Source organism: Gossypium hirsutum, chromosome D12 (genome assembly GCF_007990345.1).
Source record: "Gossypium hirsutum isolate 1008001.06 chromosome D12, Gossypium_hirsutum_v2.1, whole genome shotgun sequence".
NCBI lineage: Eukaryota > Viridiplantae > Streptophyta > Magnoliopsida > Malvales > Malvaceae > Gossypium > Gossypium hirsutum.
This window is the reverse complement of record NC_053448.1, coordinates 58,987,186-59,007,945: the sequence shown is the minus strand read 5'-3', so window position 1 is coordinate 59,007,945 and position 20,760 is coordinate 58,987,186. Positions and strand designations below refer to the sequence as shown.

Sequence of the window (20,760 nt, the reverse complement as noted above, 5' to 3'; positions counted from 1 at the left end):
AGTGTCTGGGTCGAAGCTTGAACCAGTGCTAGTGGTTTACGAGTATCCTGATGTGTTTCTAGAGGAGTTACCTGGATTACCGCCAGTCAGAGAAGTCGAATTTGCTATAGAACTTATATTGGGAACAACATTGATATCGATAACACCATACAAAATGACTCCTACAGAGTTAAAAGAGTTGAAAGCACAATTACAAAAGTTGACTGATAGGGGTTTTATTCGACCTAGTTTTTCACCTTGGGTGCACCGGTTCTGTTTGTTAAGAAAAAGGACGGATCGATGATATTATGCATTGACTACCGTTAGCTCAACAAAATTACAATCAAGAATAAATATCCACTACCTTGTATTGATGATTTGTTTGATCAGTTGAAAGGTGCCACAGTGTTCTCGAATATTGATATTTGTTCTGGCTATTATCAGTTACGAGTGAAAGATTCGGATGTGCCAAAAACGACATTCAAAACCAGGTACGGACATTATGAATTTCTTGTGATGCCGTTTGGTTTAACTAACGCACCTGCAATATTTATGGATTTGATGAATATAATTTTCAGACCGTATTCAGATAGATTTGTTATGGTATTTATTGATGGTATTCTGATATATTCCCGAAATGAGACTGACCATGTCGATCATCTGAGAATTGTTCTACAAAATTTGTGAGATAAACAACTGATTGCTAAATTTAGCAAGTGTGAGTTTTGGCTTCGGGAAGTTGGTTTTCTAGGACACATAGTATCGGTTAAAGGTATAATAGTTGATCCGAATAAAATTTTAGCGATTGTTAACTGAAAACCACCGAGAAACGTATCTGAATTCAAAAGTTTTCTGGGATTAGCTGGTTATTACCAGAGATTTGTAAAAAGGTTTTCGATGATAGCTACAACAATGACACAGCTATTACAGAAAGATGTGAAGTTTGAATGGTCTTATAAATGTCAACAAAGTTTTAATAAGTTGAAAGCCCTATTGACCGAAGCACTAGTTCTAGTTCAGCTTGAATCGGGTAAGAAATTTGTGATTTTCAGTGATGCGTCATTGAACGGATTAGGCTGTGTTTTGATGCAAGAATGTAAAGTAATAGCTTAAACTTCTAGATAGTTAAAACCACATGAAAAGAACTATCCGACACATGACTTAGAGTTGACAGCTATTGTCTTTGCGTTAAAAATTTGGCGACACCATTTGTTCAGTGAAAAATGTCATATATTTACAGATCACAAGAGTTTAAAGTATCTGATGTCGTAGAAATATTTGAATCTGAGACAGCGTAGATGGCTCAAACTATTGAAAGATTATGAGTTAATTATTAATTATCATCCAGGAAAGGCAAACGAAGCGACTGATGCTTTGAGTAGAAAATCATTGTTTGTTCTGCGAACGATGAATACCCGACTGTCACTATCTGATGATGGCTCGATTTTAGCCGAGTTAAAAGCTAAACTAACATTTTTACAATAGATTTGTGAAGCTCGGAAATGTGATAGTGAGATGTTAGCTAAACGGGTATAATGTAAGTCGACTTCTGATTTAGAATTTCAGATAGGACTAGGTGATTGTTTGTTATTCAGAGATAGAGTTTGTGTACTGAAGAATCCAGAGCTTATACAGAAAATTTTGCACGAAGCTCATAATGGTAGCTTGTCTGTTCATCCGGAGAGTAATAAAATGTACAATGATTTGAAACAGATGTACTAGTGGCCAGGAATGAAACGTGATATTTCTGATTTTGTATCTAGATGTTTAATGTGTCAACAAGTTAAAGGTGAACATCAGGTACCTTCATGACTGTTATAGTCAGTGATGATACCGGAGTGGAAATGGGATGGAGTTATTATGGATTTTGTATCGGGGTTACCTCTATCTCCGAAAAAGAAAGATGACATTTGGGTTATTGTTGACTGTTTAACGAAGTCTGCACATTTTATTTCGGTATGTACAGATTTCTCACTTGACAGATTAGTGGAGTTATATGTTTTGGAGATTGTCAAACTACATAGAGTGCCAGTCTCCATTATTTCGGATAAAGATCCGTGGTTCACATCGCAATTCTGGAAAAAATTACAGGAAGCTCTGGGTACGTGATTGTATTTTAGCACCGCATTTTACCCTCAGATCGATGGTCAGTCCGAGAGTGATTCAGATTCTTGAAGATAGGCTTCGGTGTTGTGTTTTAGAGTTTGAAGGTAACTGGAAGAAATATTTACCGTTAGCTGAATTTGCGTGTAATAATAGTTTACAGTTGAGCATAAAGATGGCATCGTATAAGGCTCTGTCTGGTCGCAAATGCCAAACTTCGTTATATTGGACTGAGCTCTATAAGAAAAAAATACACGAAATTGATTTGATTCGCGAGACTGAGGAAAAAGTGAAAGTGATCCGAGATAGCTTAAACGCAGCTTCAGATCGTCAAGAATCTTATGCGGATCTTAAACGTAAAGATATAGAGTTTCAATTTAGTAACAGGGTATTTTTTAAAGTTTCACCCTGGAAGAAAGTTATTCGGTTCAGTTGTAAAGGAAAGCTGAGTCCGCGATTTATCAAACTGTATGAGATTATTGAGAGAATCAGACCTCTTGCGTATCGATTAGCTTTTCCGTCAGAACTGGAAATGATTCACAATGTCTTTCACGTGTCTATGTTACGACAGTACCGATCTGACCCTTCACATGTTATCTCCCCGACGGATGTCAAAATTTAGCCTGACATGACATATAGTGAAGAACTAATCAGAATTTTGGCACGAGAGATGAAAGAATTGAGAAATAAAAATGTAGCTTTAGTAAAAGTTCTCTGGCAGCGACACGAAATAGAAGAAGCTACCTGAGAACCCGAGGAAACTATGAGAAAGCGATATCTGAACCTCTTTATTGGTATGATTTTCGGGGACGAAAGTTTCTTTAGGGGGAGAGTTGTAACAACCCGTTTTCAGTGAAATCAAAATAGTGGTTTGGGACCACAAATTCGAATTCAAAAAAATTATTTTATTATTTTATGTTCTACTGTATGATAGAAATATTGTATAAAAATTTCATTGAGAAATTTTACCGTTTACATACTTAATTTGATAAAAGGGACTAAATTGCGTAAAGTGCAAAAGTTGAGTTCTAATAGCTAAAGGTATTAAATAGCTATAGAATTTTAAATTGGAGGTCCTTATATAGTAATTAGCCATTAATGTTGTTAGTGGATAAGCATGAGTAGTCATTATTGGAAATTGAATGAATTATTAACGTTAATTTTGGAAATTAATGATTAAAGTTATGATAAATAAAATAAAATGAACTATTATCATTCATTAGCATCATTTTCCACCAAAAAAAAAAAAGAAAGAAAAGAAAACCTAGCCATGGAAGCTTGAAATGTAGGCAAGCTTATTTTGCTCAAATAGGTATGTATTTTTGTTTCGTTTTTGATGATTTCTATGTTTCCGGATCGTTGTAGCTTAATCTAGCTAGCCTGGGGAATAATTTGCAAAACTATTAAAGTATTAGGGTTTTGCTATTGATGAACATACTTGAGTTTTGAAATTTGATGATAGAAAATGAATGGCTGTTGCTAGATAAACAACTTTTGTAAAGAGAATTTTAGTGAAATCATCAATTAGTGGCTAAATTGAAAAAGGTGATAAATTTATTGTAAAATTTTTGAAATTGTTAATTATATGGGTTGCTATTAATATGTATAAAAATCGACTAGGCTTGGGTAAGAATTAAATTGCATGAAATTCATTTTCGAACCTAGGGACTAAATTACAAAGGAATTAAAAGTATAGGACAAAGTGGTAATTTTTCCAAAATTTCCATGTTGGATTAAATTGAATGAGAATTATATTTAAATGATTTAAATTCATTCTTATAGATCATATTAGACCTCGTACAGAGTCAAATCAAGGTAAAGAGGAAATATCAGATTAGTTGTCTCCGTATCTACGTACACTCGTCGAGGTAAGTTCATGTAATTAAATTGTATATTTATATGTTTTAAAGTGAATTATATGTATGTGATTTGTATAATTGCCATGTATAAATACTAATCGCATATCCGACGATTATTGAGTCCCGTTTGAACCTTAGGAATTCGTAGGATACAAATGATATGTCATTAGAGTTACCGATTTAGTTGAGGTCCTGTATGTGTTGCGGACACACCACAGCTCGTATGAGCTTATCGATTTGCAGCTCATGAGAGCTTATTGATTCTCAACTCGTATGAGCTTACCAATTCAAAACTCGTGAGAGCATACCGATTCATAGCTCGAATGAGCATACATGTATATGAATTGACGGATTACATTTCAGTACACCTCGTATGTACTACCCATGTATCCAATGATATTCTAAATGGTTTAATGGGTACAGTTCTATTATGAATTTATATGAGTTCGATACGAACTAGTACAAATATTTACATGAATTACATGGAAATGATTTATATATGATATATGGATACTTGGTATAGATGTTACATGTATATGGAATTCGAATAATGGTTGAATTACATGACTAACATGGTTGTTGAGGATATGTGTTTAGGCTTTTGACCAAATTGGTTTGGATATGTTTTGTATGCTTACCTTAAATGTGATTAAATGGTAAATTAATTTTTTTTGTTATACGAACTTACTAAGCTTAAATGTTTACTCCGTGTTATTTTCTGTGTTTTATAGTAATTCGAAAGCTCGTTTGAGTTGGAAGCTTGTCGGAGCTATTTCACACTACCCATCGGTTCTTTTGATACTTTCGGTAAATTAATATCGGTTATAATGGCATGTATAGGTTAATTTGACCAATGTTGGCATATAAGTGTTTTGTTGAGACTAGCCACTTATATGCCTTGTGTTTGATGTATATATATGTAGTTTTATCATATTGATGTTTGTTAGAATGGCATATTTAGTACCATTTGGGATTATGCATGTATGTATTTGGTTGTTTTGGTAAATTTGGATACTTGGTTGACATGTTTTTAAGTTGTCATTTGAGGTGCCTAAGGGCTTATTGGTTGTGTGTTGTGATAATACATGTTTAAAACTTGATTTTAGCTTGCGTTGAATGCCTTGTTATGGCTTGTTGATGTGCAATATGTTGAGTTTAGGTTGGTGTCAAATTGGGTGAGAAATGTGGCTTGGAAAATGGCCTATTTTCGTCCACACGGGCAGAGACATGGGCGTGTGTCTCAGCCGTGTATGACACATGGCCAAGTGACACGGCCGTGTGTCCCCTATATCTTCTTAAGAATGCAAGTCAGTATTCTCACACGGCCTAGCACACGGGCGTGTGGCTTGGTTGTGTGACCCAAGTCAGAGAGTTACACGGGCACGGACATACACGGGCTGGGACACGGCCGTGTGTCCCTATTTCGAATGTCCACAGGGCCTAAAACACGGGCGTGTTTCTTGGCTGTGTGAATTACACGGTCTAGCCACACAACCATGTGACCCTTGCAGCTTTGAAAAATTTCAATATTTTCTAAAAAATGCTTTGAGTATCCGATCTAGTCCCAACTTGTTTCTAACGCATATTTTGGGCCCCGAGGGCTCGTATAAGGGACAATATGTTTGATTTCGAATGGTTTCTGACATGAATGTTATATGATATGAAATGTCTATTTATTTGATCTGTAAACTCTGGTAATGCTTCGTAACCCTGTTCAGGCGATGGATACGGGTTAGGGGTGTTACAGTATCCGTGTGGTAACACCCGAGATCTGGATCCGATGAATTCGATCGGTTGCAAGTGTTACAATTAAGGTGTTATAAAAGTAAATATTTAATTTTCGTGAATTTAGAGATTAAATTGCAAAATGATTAGAAATTACTAAGTGTGCTAAAATAGTGAAATAAAATATTTTAGTGAAATCTCACTTGCAGTTAAGCTGCTCTAATTTTTGGTAATTTTATGTTGATTCTCTGCTCGGCATTCGTACGTCGTGATGTGGTCCATCGGTGATAGATAAGTTTTGAAAAGAATTGGGGATTGCTACTTTAGTTCGGATCATATCACTCCTCAAGCTTCAAGTTCAAGCCCTTTGGTATATATATATTTTGGACTTTAGTTTAGCATGTATCTAGGTTTATTAGTAAAAAAAAAATAAAGCGAATTATGTGTGAGTTTATAAGTTACCTTGATTATAATGAAACAAGAATATGTTTAAGTGGTGAGTTTAGTGTTTAAATGTAACATCTCTTACTTGGATCGAATGAGGGGTGTTACATAATATGCATTATTTTCACTAGTTTTTGTTTTTTAAAATTTATACTATAAATAAAGTGTTTGATTGAGTTTGTGTCACAAACAATGTTGTCTAAACCAGACTAGATCGATCAATCAAACTAGTTGGACTAAGAACCGACTGAGGTACCAGTCTAGTGAGAGGTAAAAAAATTTATTACTGTGTTTAGTCTACTTGTACATTTTGTATCAAGTGGGACATATGTACTAATTGGAGACTGTCTTTGTATCGTCAAAAGCAATGAAATGGATTGGTTTGAATGGAGCAACCATTATTCGAAGCCATGTGGGAAACTAATTCATAATTTGCAAGTGTCTCAAGGTTAGCACTACACGACGAGTAAGAAATCTCATTCTTCAACATGCTTTACTCCTCTAGAGGAAGTAAAAATCCAAGTATGTGAAATCTCTACAAGGGAAAAAATGATATTGATTTAGGAAAATCAAGAGTAGCTTAAAAAGCAAGATGGAAAACTGAATGATTTGTGCAACAAAACCCAATACTTTTTTTGGTAAATAAAGAGGTTGCACCCTAATCGAACTTAGAAATAAAAACAAGCCTATCAAGAGGATGGGGTAAGGTCATTTTTAATGCCTGAAATAACCATTCTTGAAGGTAAGTAGAAATAAATCACTTTATACCAGCACACAACAGCCAATTTTGCCATAGAATTTGTAGTCTGGTTTGCCTCTCGTCGCACCTATCTAACCTACACAGTCCATTGTCGATTACACAGTTCCTTTATGCTATTAACCACCGCCAACACACTTGAGGCTTGGGAAGAAGAGTTGATCAAAGTTCCAGCATCAGCACAATCACTCTCAACAATAATTTGTTGAAACCACGCAACCAACAATCCCTCCCAGATAGCATGAGATTCTGCCCGTAACATCGAACTCAGTCCCAAGTATCCACTAAACCCCACCATCCAATTACCATAATGATCTCGTATAAGCCCCCCAATCGATGCCTCATTTGAATTCGAGTGCATCGTTGTGTCACAATTGGTTTTAATCCATCCCAATGCAAGAGCTTGCCAATGCGTATTCAATTCCAAACTACCAGCAACGAACTTTATGTGTTGATCTGCATCCAAAATATGCTTAGACAAATAACATAACAATAAGACACTATTTCCACCAGCGACACGCTATCTTCAATGAAAATATATTTATTATGGGCATGCCATAAACTCGAAATCAGCAAAGAAAAAATAAATCCCATTCCAGATTCAACACAACAATATTAAGACAAATTTGAATATTACCAATTACCCACTAGTTGCACTTCATTGTAAAAAATCCGGTCACACTATGAGCAGGCAAAACACGAAACCAAACATCCTAAGCAAAGTCACAATCCCGTAAAACATGCAGAATCGATTGTACCTCCCTACCACAATCGGATAACGAGGATCCCAAGTAATGTTTCATTTTACAAGCTCTTCATTAGTCAAAAGTTTCCCTTCAAAACCAGCCAAAGAAATTGTTTGGCTCGCTGCGGACTCTTATGCATCCAAATGACCCTTCAAATCCCGTTCTTTATTGACCACGAGTTGCTATCTTAGACAATAACAAGCCCTGAAGCTGACCAACGCCACCCATAAATATTTGACACAGTACTAAAAGAGGGAGATCGTATATTTAGGATGTAGACACCTTTCACCATCTAAGTACCTTGTTAATTTCAAAAAGATCCCGAAACAGTCACATGTCTTTAATAAAAAGATTCGGATCCAGCTCAAACAAATCATGGTTGTGTTAATGTAATGAATTAATCCCTGAAATCCAAGGTCAAATTTGCAATTTACTTCTTGACTTTGTGAATTAATCGGAATTTTTCTTTATTTTGATTCAAGGCAAAAGATGGTAGAAAAAAATGTTTTGTGATAGAATATTATTCAAGGGCAAGTAATATGATGGACATAATGTAAATTCATGTGACTGTTGAAATAATAATTCCTTTTTGACACGAATCATTCCGACAGATGAGTAATTTGCAAGTAAAACTACTAATTTTAATCTTTAAAACTTCAATGCATATGTTATGATTACTCAAAAGTAACTTTTCACTGTTCTTTAGTTGAAAATAATGAAAAAGAAAGATAAAAAAATAATAGGGGAATTGATTATGAACCGTCAACATCTTGCATCTGCACTTCAAAAGAAAATTATGTTAGTTACCCGTTACCCGTTACCGTTACAAAAGCATAACTGTCAACTCACTCATTTCTATAAATATTATTATTTTTTCCCAAGGAAAGAGCCTTTAGCGGCTTAAATTAAGTTGTCTTGTCGGTTTTTTGTCCAGGACTTGACAAAAATACACCATGGTCGGTTTGGAAATCTGACTTTTCTGATGGAATCTTAAGAATATGTCCAAAATTTATCCTGCGTCATGCTTATCATTTATTTTTTGGGGTACTCTAAGAGCTTGGTCTGGGTTAACTAGGCATAGGAGTTGCACTTCCAAACCCTCACCGATCTTAAACCAATAAAGGGTCCAAAGGAAATAGTGCATGGAATTGGCTCGTGCTTTTTATGCTTGGCTGACAACTTTAGTAGTGGTTGTTGGGTGCGAGTTTGGCAGTAGGGTTAAAAGTAAAAAAAAAATTTGAAAATCTGTATTGAAGTATTAAGATGGTTTATGGAATACAAGTGAAATTAAATTGAATTTTTTATAGTAAATTTTAATTTTTTTATTATATAAAAATAAAAAATTATATTTAAAATAGTAAAAATAATTTAAAAGTTCTTAAACAGTTATATTTCAAAAGTCATAAATTTTATTTTGTTAAAATAAGTTTAAAAATCTAAAACAAAAAATTAATATGAAAAATCTAAACAACTCAGTAGATCGTAACAGTGTCAGTCCTTACCTGTTGTATGTCTTATGTGGTCGGTTATCATTTATAGGTGTGTATTGGACCCTTTGGACTGTGTGAGCCTTAAGTTTCATCCCTTAATTATGGACCCGCCTAACAAATTTCATTCTCTTCAATGTTATTTCTGTATTCAACTACTTTAATTTACAATAAATTTATGTCCAAATATATTAAGATACCAGTAAAATTATCTTTCCAAACCTTTTGTTTATTACCGTATCTACTCAAGGAAGCATTCAGTTGATTTATTAAATAAATCCGAGTGCTGCACTTGGCAAAGCAATTTGATCAACCTTCTGATGGCAATTAGAATTTGGAGAAACCAAGAAAATCGCTTTATTGTTCAAAGAATCACCCAATAGTTCTTTTCCATCATACAATATAATTCAACAAGATGGGCCTCCATCCAGCACAGCTGCAAAGGGCAAGCCATGATGGTCCAATGAAGCCACACAGTATACCCAGAAATCTAGGCCTTAATCAAGTCCCATTCCAATTATGGGTTTATGGTCCAAAAAAACAAGGGTGATAAAAACAGGTGCAGGTGAGTTGCCACTTGCCATCATGCACTGTGCTGCCTCCCAAGCAAAAAGAGGGCAGGGGTTAAGACAGCAAGCGTCCCGTGATCAGCACAACCACCATATCCGAAAGCAGTTGGCTAAACAAATACTTGGCACCCATCTACTCATATCTCACTTGGGTGATGTTAAAAGAAACCACATGTTAAGCTGCGTGAAGGACTAATTTTATTTTTAATAAAAAAAATCTTAAGAAAACTACAAAAGTCTCCTAACATTTCACGGATTTTCGAACCATAAAACTTTTGATCATATCAAAGCCAAAAGGGAAAAAAAAAACACTCTCTTCCAAAAAGTTTCACAAAGAAAAGAAAAGAAAATTATACAAAGCAAAATTGCCAAGAATGAATCTCCAGATATAGCGCTGAAAGGAAACAAACCCAGTCTGAGTTCTTTGTTTAAAGATTTATATACATATTTTGAGCTGGTTAGCAGGTGAAGCAGAAAAAATGAAAAAGGAAATGGGGAGTACAAAACATTCAAGCTCAGAGGGAAGCAGTATCAAAGGAGTGCCGACACATGGAGGAAAATATGTTCATTACAACGTGTATGGTAACTTGTTTGAGGTGTCCAGTAAGTACGTACCTCCTATTCGTCCTATCGGTCGTGGTGCTAATGGCATTGTTTGGTAAGTTTTTTCTTTTTCGTGTTTAACTCAAACTCACAAAATAAATAATATTATTAGATCTAGGCCATAAGTTTGTCCCTGATGATTGTGATCTTTTACGTGGCGGGTTGATATTATCATATGTATCCTAGTCAAGTGAACATTTTCCTCGTAATTTGTTGAATTTAATTGAGTGATAATAGAATTTTTGTCCTTGATGTTTATGATTATGATTAGGGGGCTTCCTGTTTTATTGTTTGTTTCTTAATATTTTCAGTTTATGGATAAATAGGTAGCATATAAATATATCATTCACTATTTCTCTTATTGTTAGGTGTATGTTAGATGTAACTTATAGGTTTTTCAAAAATATATTATAAAAAAATATGTGCTCAAGTTTGAGATTTGCTTAGAAAAAGTTTAAAAAATAAAAATTCTTCAATTTTCCATTCTATTTTTTTCCCTCAATACGTGCATATAATCGTACCAACTTAAAAAACAAATTACTATGTGACAGTAAGCATATATATGACAGAAAGTAGTAATTGAAAAAACTAATAGAATTTCAATTTTCCCCTAAAATTTTGAGAAATTAAAACTTAACTTTTTAAGATGGATTAAAGCTGTAAACTTTGCTAAAATACAGGGAGTGACAGCATAGTTATAACCAAAAAAGAACCTTTTTTAAGCATATGGATTAAAAAACTCAAACTTTGCTAAAATACAGGGAGCAACAGCATATTTTGACCAAAAAGATTTCGTGATATTGTAAAAATGAAACTGCTTATGCCTGTAGTAAAGTCCTCAAAAAACGTCCTTACTCACATCTTATATCGCTTGACATTTCTTTTTTATTTAAATACCAATTGGCATTTCACATTTGGATGCATTGCTGATGTGGGACTGAATTACTTTGACCTCTTCGTTGTTCTATTTTCAGTGCTGCTGTCAATTCAGAGACGCGTCAGGAGGTTGCTATTAAGAAGATCGGTAATGCATTTGATAACATCATAGATGCCAGAAGGACACTGAGGGAAATCAAGCTTCTTCGTCACATGGACCATGAAAATGTAAGCTCCCTCAGGATTCATCATTCTTCTACCGGTGTAATCTAATCTTGCCTGGAAATCCCCCACTCAATTCTCTTTTTTTGCAGGTGATTGCCATCAAGGACATCATTCGACCACCGAAGAAGGAGACCTTCAACGATGTTTACATCGTTTATGAATTGATGGACACCGATCTTCATCACATAATCCGCTCCGACCAGCCATTGACAGATGATCATTGTCAGGTTTGGATAAACAGGCTTTGTGGGTGACATTCATATATGTTGCTGATATACTTTACGTTGCGTTTTCCTAACATCATCAGCATCATCATACTACTACTACTACTACTACAACCAAAACCTTGTTTGATTTAGCATGAATCTGATACTGAATGGGAACCTTTTTTCCAGTACTTTCTGTATCAGTTGTTACGAGGACTGAAGTACGTGCATTCTGCCAATGTTTTGCACCGTGACCTTAAGCCAAGCAGTCTGCTTTTGAATGCAAAGTGCGACCTTAAGATCGGGGACTTTGGATTGGCTAGGACCACCTCCGAAACAGATTTCATGACCGAGTACGTCGTCACTCGTTGGTACCGAGCACCAGAGCTGCTTCTCAACTGTTCCGAATACACTGCTGCCATCGATATGTGGTCTGTCGGCTGCATATTCGGAGAAATTATGACGAGAGAGCCTCTGTTTCCAGGCAAAGATTACGTTCATCAGCTGAGACTCATCACTGAGGTACTCAACTTTTGTTGAAGTATTCTAGCCATGGTCTTAAAACATAGGTTCACTTCTAACATTGTTCATTCTTTTTTGTTCCAAAAGCTGATAGGTTCACCTGATGACGCTAGCCTCGGATTTCTCCGAAGCAACAATGCCCGAAGGTATTTCAGACAACTTCCACAGTGTAGGAAGCAACAATTTTCAGCTAGGTTCCCAAACATGTCTCCTGGTGCTGTTGATCTGCTAGAGAAAATGCTTGTCTTTGACCCCAACAAACGAATCACAGGTAAACTAGATTTTCAAGCACATCATTTCTGTTTGGTCTCTCCATGTACATATCTATGATCTATTTTTCTTGCATCTTCTTTTTCTTTTTTTGCAGCTGAAGAGGCACTTTGTCACCCGTACTTGGCATCTCTTCACGACATCAACGACGAGCCTGTCTGTCCCAGACCATTCAGTTTCGATTTCGAGCAATCATCGTGCACCGAGGATCACATCAAGGAGCTTATATGGAGGGAATCCTTGCAATTCAATCCAGATCCAGTCCATTAAGAGAATCTGTCCTTCTAGATATTTTATGTAAAATATATAGTGGGAATCATGGTTTGTTTCCCCCGAATTCCCTATATATATATATGTGTGTGATGTTGTTCTTCACCATTCAATGAAGTTGATATATAGAAACTAGGAACATCATTCAACTTTGCTTCATTGTCATATGAACCTTAACTAATCTACAAGGAGATTAAATATTACTTGTTTGTGAGATTTGGTACCCAAAGTGGTTTGGCATAAGCCCAACCAGATGTTAGTTTAGGTTCCTATATGAACAAGAAAACAGACAAAGATCTTCCTTAGTAATACTGCTTAGTGAATGGATGTTGTATTGATCATGGACCCATGTTTTGTTTTGGTTCCATTAGTCATTGTATTGCCAAGACGATGAATTAGCGAATTTTTATTAACAAAAACCAACTGAAATTTACGAGATATTTAGGAATAGCATATATATCGTATTTTATTTGGACTTTCATCCTATGGTAGCATAAGATTGAAAGCCTATATATGGTAGTGTGGGTTTTCGATAGCACTTAGTCTATGTCACATTAGAAAATGTATGCGTTGTTTGCTTTGAGTGGTAGTTGATTGAGTCTTAATTTAATCGGTATTGATATTGTTATCAATAATTGAGTTGTAGTTGATTGAGTATTAATTTAATCGGTATCGATATTGTTATCAATAAAAAATGTGAATTCGAATGCACTTAAATGTATTTATCCTTCTATTTAAACGTTAAACAAACTAACTAGCATGGATGGATTACATGAATGGACACTCCACTATATCTTGGAAAATCCAATTCTCATGCACATAAAATTATGATAATATATTTATCTAATACTTATATTTAAGTATTTTATTGAGTTATCAATTGAGTCTGAGTTTGATTAGCATCGGCATTATTGTCAGTGCAAGAGGCCATGGGTTCGAGTGTGTTAAAGCGCATTATCTTCCTATTTAAGGGTTAGAGAGGGGCTATGGGTAGTTATAGACATTCTATCAAAAAGAACATATAGAACTTACAATGAAATTAATGTTAAAAATAATAATTACAAATTTAATAATCAAAGACATGTTTGTTAGTATTAAAATACAAATTCATTACCACTTTACCTATATTTATTAGTGAATAAATTTTGAAAGGAAATATTTTTAACATAAAATTTTTTTACTCACATCGTACCATAAAATCTAGTATATATAATATGTTAATGAAAAAAGTATTCCATACATTATTACTAGTATTTAAAAACTCTATAATAAATGTGCAATACATACAAATAATAAAAAATAATTAGAAAAAGGACATTTGGCCATAGAATAAAATTTTCTACTAATAATATATCAATTTCTAGCAGTTTATTAAATTAGACTATATATAATTAGATTACTAGTGGAAAATAATCGCAAATAATGTTAAGACGATGACATGTGTCCATTGAAATATATTTAAAATTATAAAAAAATAAATTAGACATATTACACATCTTAATCTTGTTTATGAAAGGATTTCCAAGCAACTTGATATATATATTTTTAATAATTATATTAATATAGAATAATATATTAAATTTTTATAAAATAATGAAAAATAATATATTATAAACTAGATTGCGTTTTGGCTTTGATTATTGGAATTCAAATTCAACTCATATTTTAAATGAGTCTAATTTATTTTGTCTATGCTCATTTTTCGAATTTAATATTTTGTTCAAACCCTTACAAATTTCAAACGATTATTTAATTTTGAATGAATAATTTGACCCAATTAACTAAATGCCCCATATATAGTTATAAATAAATAAAAATCTATTTTATTAAACATGACAAAACTAATTTCAATATCAATTTTGGCACAAGAATATTATCAAGAAAGGCATGCTCCTAATTCAATTTAGCTATAAAAAGGCAGTTCATCAAGTCAAAAGAAATTCTTAAAAGATAATAATGGTAAAAGAATATATAGCTAGCTAGCTATACCAAGCACTTACTTAATCTATATGCATATGCATAATATTCACAAAAACACACAATGGTAAAGCAAGTAATATAGTGAGAATGGAAGTTTATTATAGCATAACACTGCTGAATGCTTCTAATTTTGGTTAATTAATTTATCAAAAACACAAAAATAGACCAACTTATAATTAATCACTAATGAAGGAAAAAAATTGAGGGAAAGTATTGTTAATGAGGAATTCAAATCCTTTAAGACATCAAAATGAAGACTCGAATTAGTTCTAATCCAGTTTAATTAAGCCTTTTTAAAGTTTTAATTCACTTTAATTAAAATAATATATAGAAAGAATAAAAACAGCAGGACAATTAAACAACTTTAAATTCAGATGGAACATACACACAAGAAAACACTGGCAAGTTTTTAATATTAACAAATTATTTTCATCGGAACATCCGAAATGGGAAAATTTCCCACTTTCCAAATTCGGCTATTTAATATAAAAGACAAACTTCATTAATTATTGCTCCAAACTTGAATACTTAGTTAAACAGACACCATACATATTAGACCCTGGCAAATTCGACACTGACATGGGGAACTCAACCCCTTTATTTAGCAACTTCTGCACATGTATTTAACTAAAAAAACCCACTTATCTGTTCCTCTTCAATTCCTTGTCGGAAGCAGTTCACTAATTTTCTTCTTAAAAACTTGTAAGAAGGAATTAATCATTGCATCACTTGTCTCCAAACAGGTAACCCAGGGAGGAATCTCCACCTGGAACTGATTTCACCTTTGTTGATGGTCGATCCTAAAATTTCACAACACCGTTACATAAATTAGGTTAAAAGCTATATATACATATGTGTGTAATAATAATAACAACTCACAGTTATGAAGTTGCCTGCATTCTGTCCTTTAGCCCTCTGATAGTTGTTGGTGGTGTTTTTCTCAGTCTGTTGCTCTGAACTTGGTTTATATTGAGGGGGAGGGTTCTCTGGGGTAATATCTATGCCATATGGAGGCTGGATCGGTGGTGTGACGGTGGGTGCACTTGGCCGCTCATCGGCACCAAAGAGGTAGCCCAAGGAACTTTGGCCGCCACCGTAGCTCCAACCTCTACTCATGTTTTCCACTACTACAAGCTTTTAGTTAACAAAGAAATATCAAACAAGGGGGAAAAGGAACCCTAATATATGATGGGTTTAGGGACAGTGTATGTAATGTAGATATGGATGGGGCCATGTATATGTGCATGCATGTTATGACGTATGCATCATACCTACTTGACCAATAATTACCAAGCCATGGCAAATAGGAAAAATAAACTAATTGCAACTTGCAATAGAGATGTACGTATGTGTGTATATATGCCACTAATTTCTAGGAGAGACGTAACTTTAAACAACGATCATCAGTTAGCACGTGAATCATGAAAAATTTTATTAAACACATGAAAAATTTACAGTACTAGGATATTATTTTACACACATATAGTAGATATGGACATATATATACAATAATGATACCTTATTTTTTAGATTATTCGTCTTCACACATGAGACCTTAGATTCAAACTTCAATAAACTCTGTTTTAACTTCAAATTACACATATATAATTACATGTGTATATATATATCAAAGGTTAATACATGCGAAACTACTTGAACTTGACAACTTACACTTAGTATTTAAAATTTTTTTTAGTACCTAAACTTAAAAACTGTAAGTCAACTTTTTGTTTGTTTTAAATATCTGACTAACACTGTTAAAATATGTTAATATAGCACTGTCGACCAATAACATGACTACACGTGACAGCTTCGCATTTTGATACGTGTCATCATGCTATTCGTCACCAATATCATATTAGCGTATTTTAACAGTGTACAGTATCAATTAGGTCCAAAAAAAATTATATACCAAATAAATATCAAATATCAAATATAAATTCAAGTATCTTTGTATATATTAAACCAGCCATTACAGAAATTTTATTTACACTAGGATATTCTGGGATTTGGGGATTGCAAGATGTGGCGTAAACATATATAACCCAACAACCATATACCATGCAAAGGTAGCACAAAAATGACTCGAGAACTGTCTCTCTGCAAAAGAAGAAGAGAGATGAGTTGGTTTAAGTGTTCAAATCAAGCCATTTAGATAAATTGTAATGAACAATAATTATGATGATTTAGTGGTTCTTCTTAGGTGAACAGTGTTGACAGGTAATCGAGACTTGGGATTGCTTAACCTACATATCATTACTTTAATACATGGTTGCTTAACCTGGGGTCCATTTAGCGGCTGGACTACTGTTGAGGGGCATCTAGCCAGGACTTGCCGATCTTTGCAACTTACACGGTCTAATCAAACCGATCAAAATCAGCGTACTGAGGTGATGGTACCTCACTCACTATAAAAAAGAAAGTTCAAATATTTTAAGATAAGCTTTTTGCATTGGGGTTTTACTGTAACCTAATTAGGTAAATTTTATCATCAATCATGCACATTAATTAAGAGCTAAAGCAGTGTGTTAATGGGGTTAAATCAAAGATAATGGGAGAGTTTAAAAGAAGCCTATATGTATAAAGGGGAGTTAATCATAATTAATTTGGTTGTTGGTTGGTCCCCTTTATGACTTGTATTCCTTTGATAGGGGATAATAAAGTAAGAATATGAAAAAGGAACTAAGCTGGTAAGGTTCGGTGGGAAGGAAGCCTGTAGGCCTAAGCAATGCAGCTTTCAGCTAATGCATAATTACTGCACAATTGCACCAACAAGGTAAATTGGTCACTAAAAAATTCTAAAGCTAATTGAACCTGCTTCAAAGCTACATAAAGACTATTTCAAACCTTGTCAATTAGTTGACTGAGAGATTGAATTTCGAGTGCATATATAATATTTTGCAATTGGTGATGGAAAAATAATATATCGATGACTTTCAACATTTATTCTGTCTAAAAAGGACTGGTAAGTGGCCCTAAAAAGGATATGTAAAATGGCAGCCACTGAATCTTGAGGACATTGAAAGCACAACCGGTGGGGCTTAACCTGAAAATGAAGTGACCTTCAACATTTATTCTGTCTAAAAAGTATATATATGCTCTTAGTATATCCTTTTTTCAGCTAAGCGTTTCTGATCACTCACTCGCCATTTCAAGCATATTTAGAATTAATCCCAACTTGTTAAGTTTATTACATATATTATGTTAAATTTAGAGCTAAACATATATATGTATGTTATGTATGCATGTATACATGATTAGTTAAGCATGAAGGTAATGCACTGGTGGAGATACACGATGATGAAGCTAGCTTACCTCAATTTGTAACCCATTTAGTGGACATAAATGGAGAGTAGGACACACTTAAAAGATCCTAAAATCCTACCAACAATTTCAATGGATATCCACCATAGGAACCACGCACAAATAAAAAACAAAAAGGCACACAGACATTGATGAGCAGCTTATTTAAGAAATGTAAAGCGAACATAGAGTTATATTTATTTTGTAACACAAAAAAATCGTGCGATGATGAAATAATTAAAATATTTACTACTGTTAGTTATAGACTAGGTTTGTAGGTCACTGATTGATTGAGTTCGTAGGTTTAGTGTCTGTATATAAGTTAGTAAAGAATGAAGATGAAACAAAAGAGTCTTACTTTGTTCAAAATGGTAAAGTTACAGAGAGTCTTACTCGGCTACTTGGACCGTGACTATACTCATGCACTCAACTGCTTAATTTGCTTAGTGACCAGCAGTATTTTGTACCCTATTTGAATGTGGTTGCTGCTATTTTCTTTTTGGTGATAATAAAATAATACCTAACTAATTACATAACAACATTCTGAAAAGAAAGACCACCTTTAGATTTGTCCATATTAAAAAAAGTGCGAACCACCGTAGGAGGACTTCAAACACCTGCAAATCATCTTTCCTGGTCAAGGCTTGTTTAGCCAAGCAGTCCGCAACTTGATTCTGCTCTCTTGAGATGTATCGCAGAAACCACTGGTTTTCCTGAGCTAAGATACTTTGGATTCTTCTAATCAAGGCTGAGTTTGATACGGTGGAATTGCTTCCAAGGATGGCCTTAACGACTTCCAAACTGTTTGATTGAATGATAACTTAATCATGACCTCTATATTGAATAAGCTTGAGTCCCTCAAAAATGCCTCAAAGTTCAATATCAAAGACACTACAGTAAAACAGGTTTTTAGCGGCACTTTTATCTGCGTTTAGATAAAAAACACGACTATAGATCGAGCTTTAGTGGCGCTTTTTTAAAAACGCTGCTATAGATCAAGCATTAGCGGCGCTTCTTAAAAAAATGTCGCTCTAGGTCGAGTATTAGCGGTGCTTTTTGAAAAACGCCGCAAAAAAATTAAGCACAATGCCGTGGCATTAGTGGTGCTTTTTGAAAAATGCCGCTATAGATCGAGCATTAGCGGCACCTTATGAAAAATGACGCTATAGGTCGAGCTTTGGCAACGCTTCTTGAAAGACGCCGCTATAGGTCGAGCTTTGGCAGCGCTTCTTGAAAAACGCCTCTATAGGTCGACCATTAACGACACCTTTTGAAAAACGCCGCAAAGATATTAAGCACAACGCCGTGAGCTTTAGTGGCAGTGCTTTTTGAAAAACGCCGCAAAAAGCATTTTATCTGTTTTAACTGGTTTATTTATATTAATTAAAATACAATTTATTTTTAATTGAATATTTAAATTCTTCAGAAAAAAATAATGACACGTAGAAAAAATTTGAAAGTAAAAATATAGAAAAATATTTGTTAAAAATGAAAAAAATTAAAATACTATTATTTAAAATAATTTTAAAGTTTTTTGGGTACATGACTGATTGTTTTTTAATTTATATATTAAAAATTTCTTATATAATCGTAAAAGAGATAGTATTAATTTTAAAATATTGAATTAATTATCATTATAATTTAGGGTTTATGGTTTAGGGTTTAAGGTTTAGGAGTTACTATTTTAAGGTTTAAGGATTATGGTTTATGATTTATGGTTTATGGTTTAAGGGTTGGGGTTTAGGGTTAGGGGTTTAGGGTTTATGTTTTATGTTTTATGATTTAGGGTTTAGGAGATAGGGGTTAGGAGTTTAGGGTTTAGATTAATTAGTGTTTTTTAATTTATATATTAAATAATTTCTTATATAATTGTAAAAGAGATAATTTTAATTTTAATATATTAAAATTATGATTATAGTTTAAATTATTTAAGAGATAATAGATAAAATTTATATATATTAAATGGTTTAGGATTTAAGGTTTACTTGAAATTTGTTAAATGATGAAATTTTATACAATCAATTAATGCTGTTATATTTAAAAATATTTCATCTAAACCATTTGATATATTTAAATATTAGATTTAAAAAAAACATTGATAAATAAATAAATAAATAAAAAGTAAAAGATTAATATGGATAGATAACTATCTATTTTGGATAGGACCAAATTATAACAAATAAAAATGAAATACAAAAACTAAAAATTATAATTTTATCTATTTTTTTAAATATTACTTAAATTTTCAAAAATTATTTATTTAAAATTGATATTAATTTTCGATCTAGATCGAACATTTTCCAAGGTACCCATGATAACCAACGATCTAATCTCCATGTTTATCACGAACAACTCCCCCAACAACAGCGTATCTGGAATCCAATTGCATTGCAACGTCAGTATTAAGAAAGACCCGTTCTTTAGCAATATATGCTTCAAAAAGACGTTTGAGACAGTTAATCGATACTTCTCGAGATGATGAGAAAAAATGAATCGCCCAACTGTAAGAAACTTCAAGTATCTCTCTTGAGTTCCATGATCTTCCTTGAAAGATGAATAATGGTTGCTGCTATATTTTACGGTGTGCTATAATTGTATAATGGGTTTTTGCTTAATTTAGGTGATTGTATGCTTTTTCACAGTTGTGCTTCTAGTCAAATCACCCTTAAATGAATAGAAAAATTAACGTTTATTAACTTTATTGACATGATAATCTATGTGCATGTCACGCTAGTAATTAATGAATTTTTTTAAAAAAAATAAAAATATTTTAAATACTTTTTATACTTGATTAATATATATAATTCAAAGTGTGCTTCACCATGAATCAGTTACT

At 33.5% G+C, this 20,760-nt stretch overlaps 2 protein-coding genes across 2 annotated transcripts; one reads left to right on the top strand and one right to left on the bottom strand.

Moving 5' to 3' along the window:
* The first annotated feature begins 10,131 nt into the window (after positions 1-10,131).
* Positions 10,132-12,699, top strand: LOC107947056 (mitogen-activated protein kinase homolog MMK2-like). Its single transcript, NM_001327527.1, is given in 6 exon segments — positions 10,132-10,327; positions 11,247-11,376; positions 11,463-11,600; positions 11,769-12,101; positions 12,189-12,372; positions 12,469-12,699. Coding segments are annotated over 6 exon segments (1,137 nt in total). The 5' UTR covers positions 10,132-10,148; the 3' UTR covers positions 12,642-12,699.
* Positions 12,700-15,003: 2,304 nt separating this feature from the next.
* On the bottom strand, positions 15,004-15,772 carry LOC107947661 (protein SPIRAL1-like 5). Its single transcript, XM_016882243.2, has 2 exons — positions 15,501-15,772; positions 15,004-15,421 (listed from the first exon to the last, which is right to left on the bottom strand). Exons 1-2 carry the CDS (start codon positions 15,735-15,737, stop codon positions 15,347-15,349), a joined length of 312 nt encoding a protein of 103 aa, XP_016737732.1. The 5' UTR covers positions 15,738-15,772; the 3' UTR covers positions 15,004-15,346.
* Between the last annotated feature and the right edge of the window lie 4,988 nt (positions 15,773-20,760).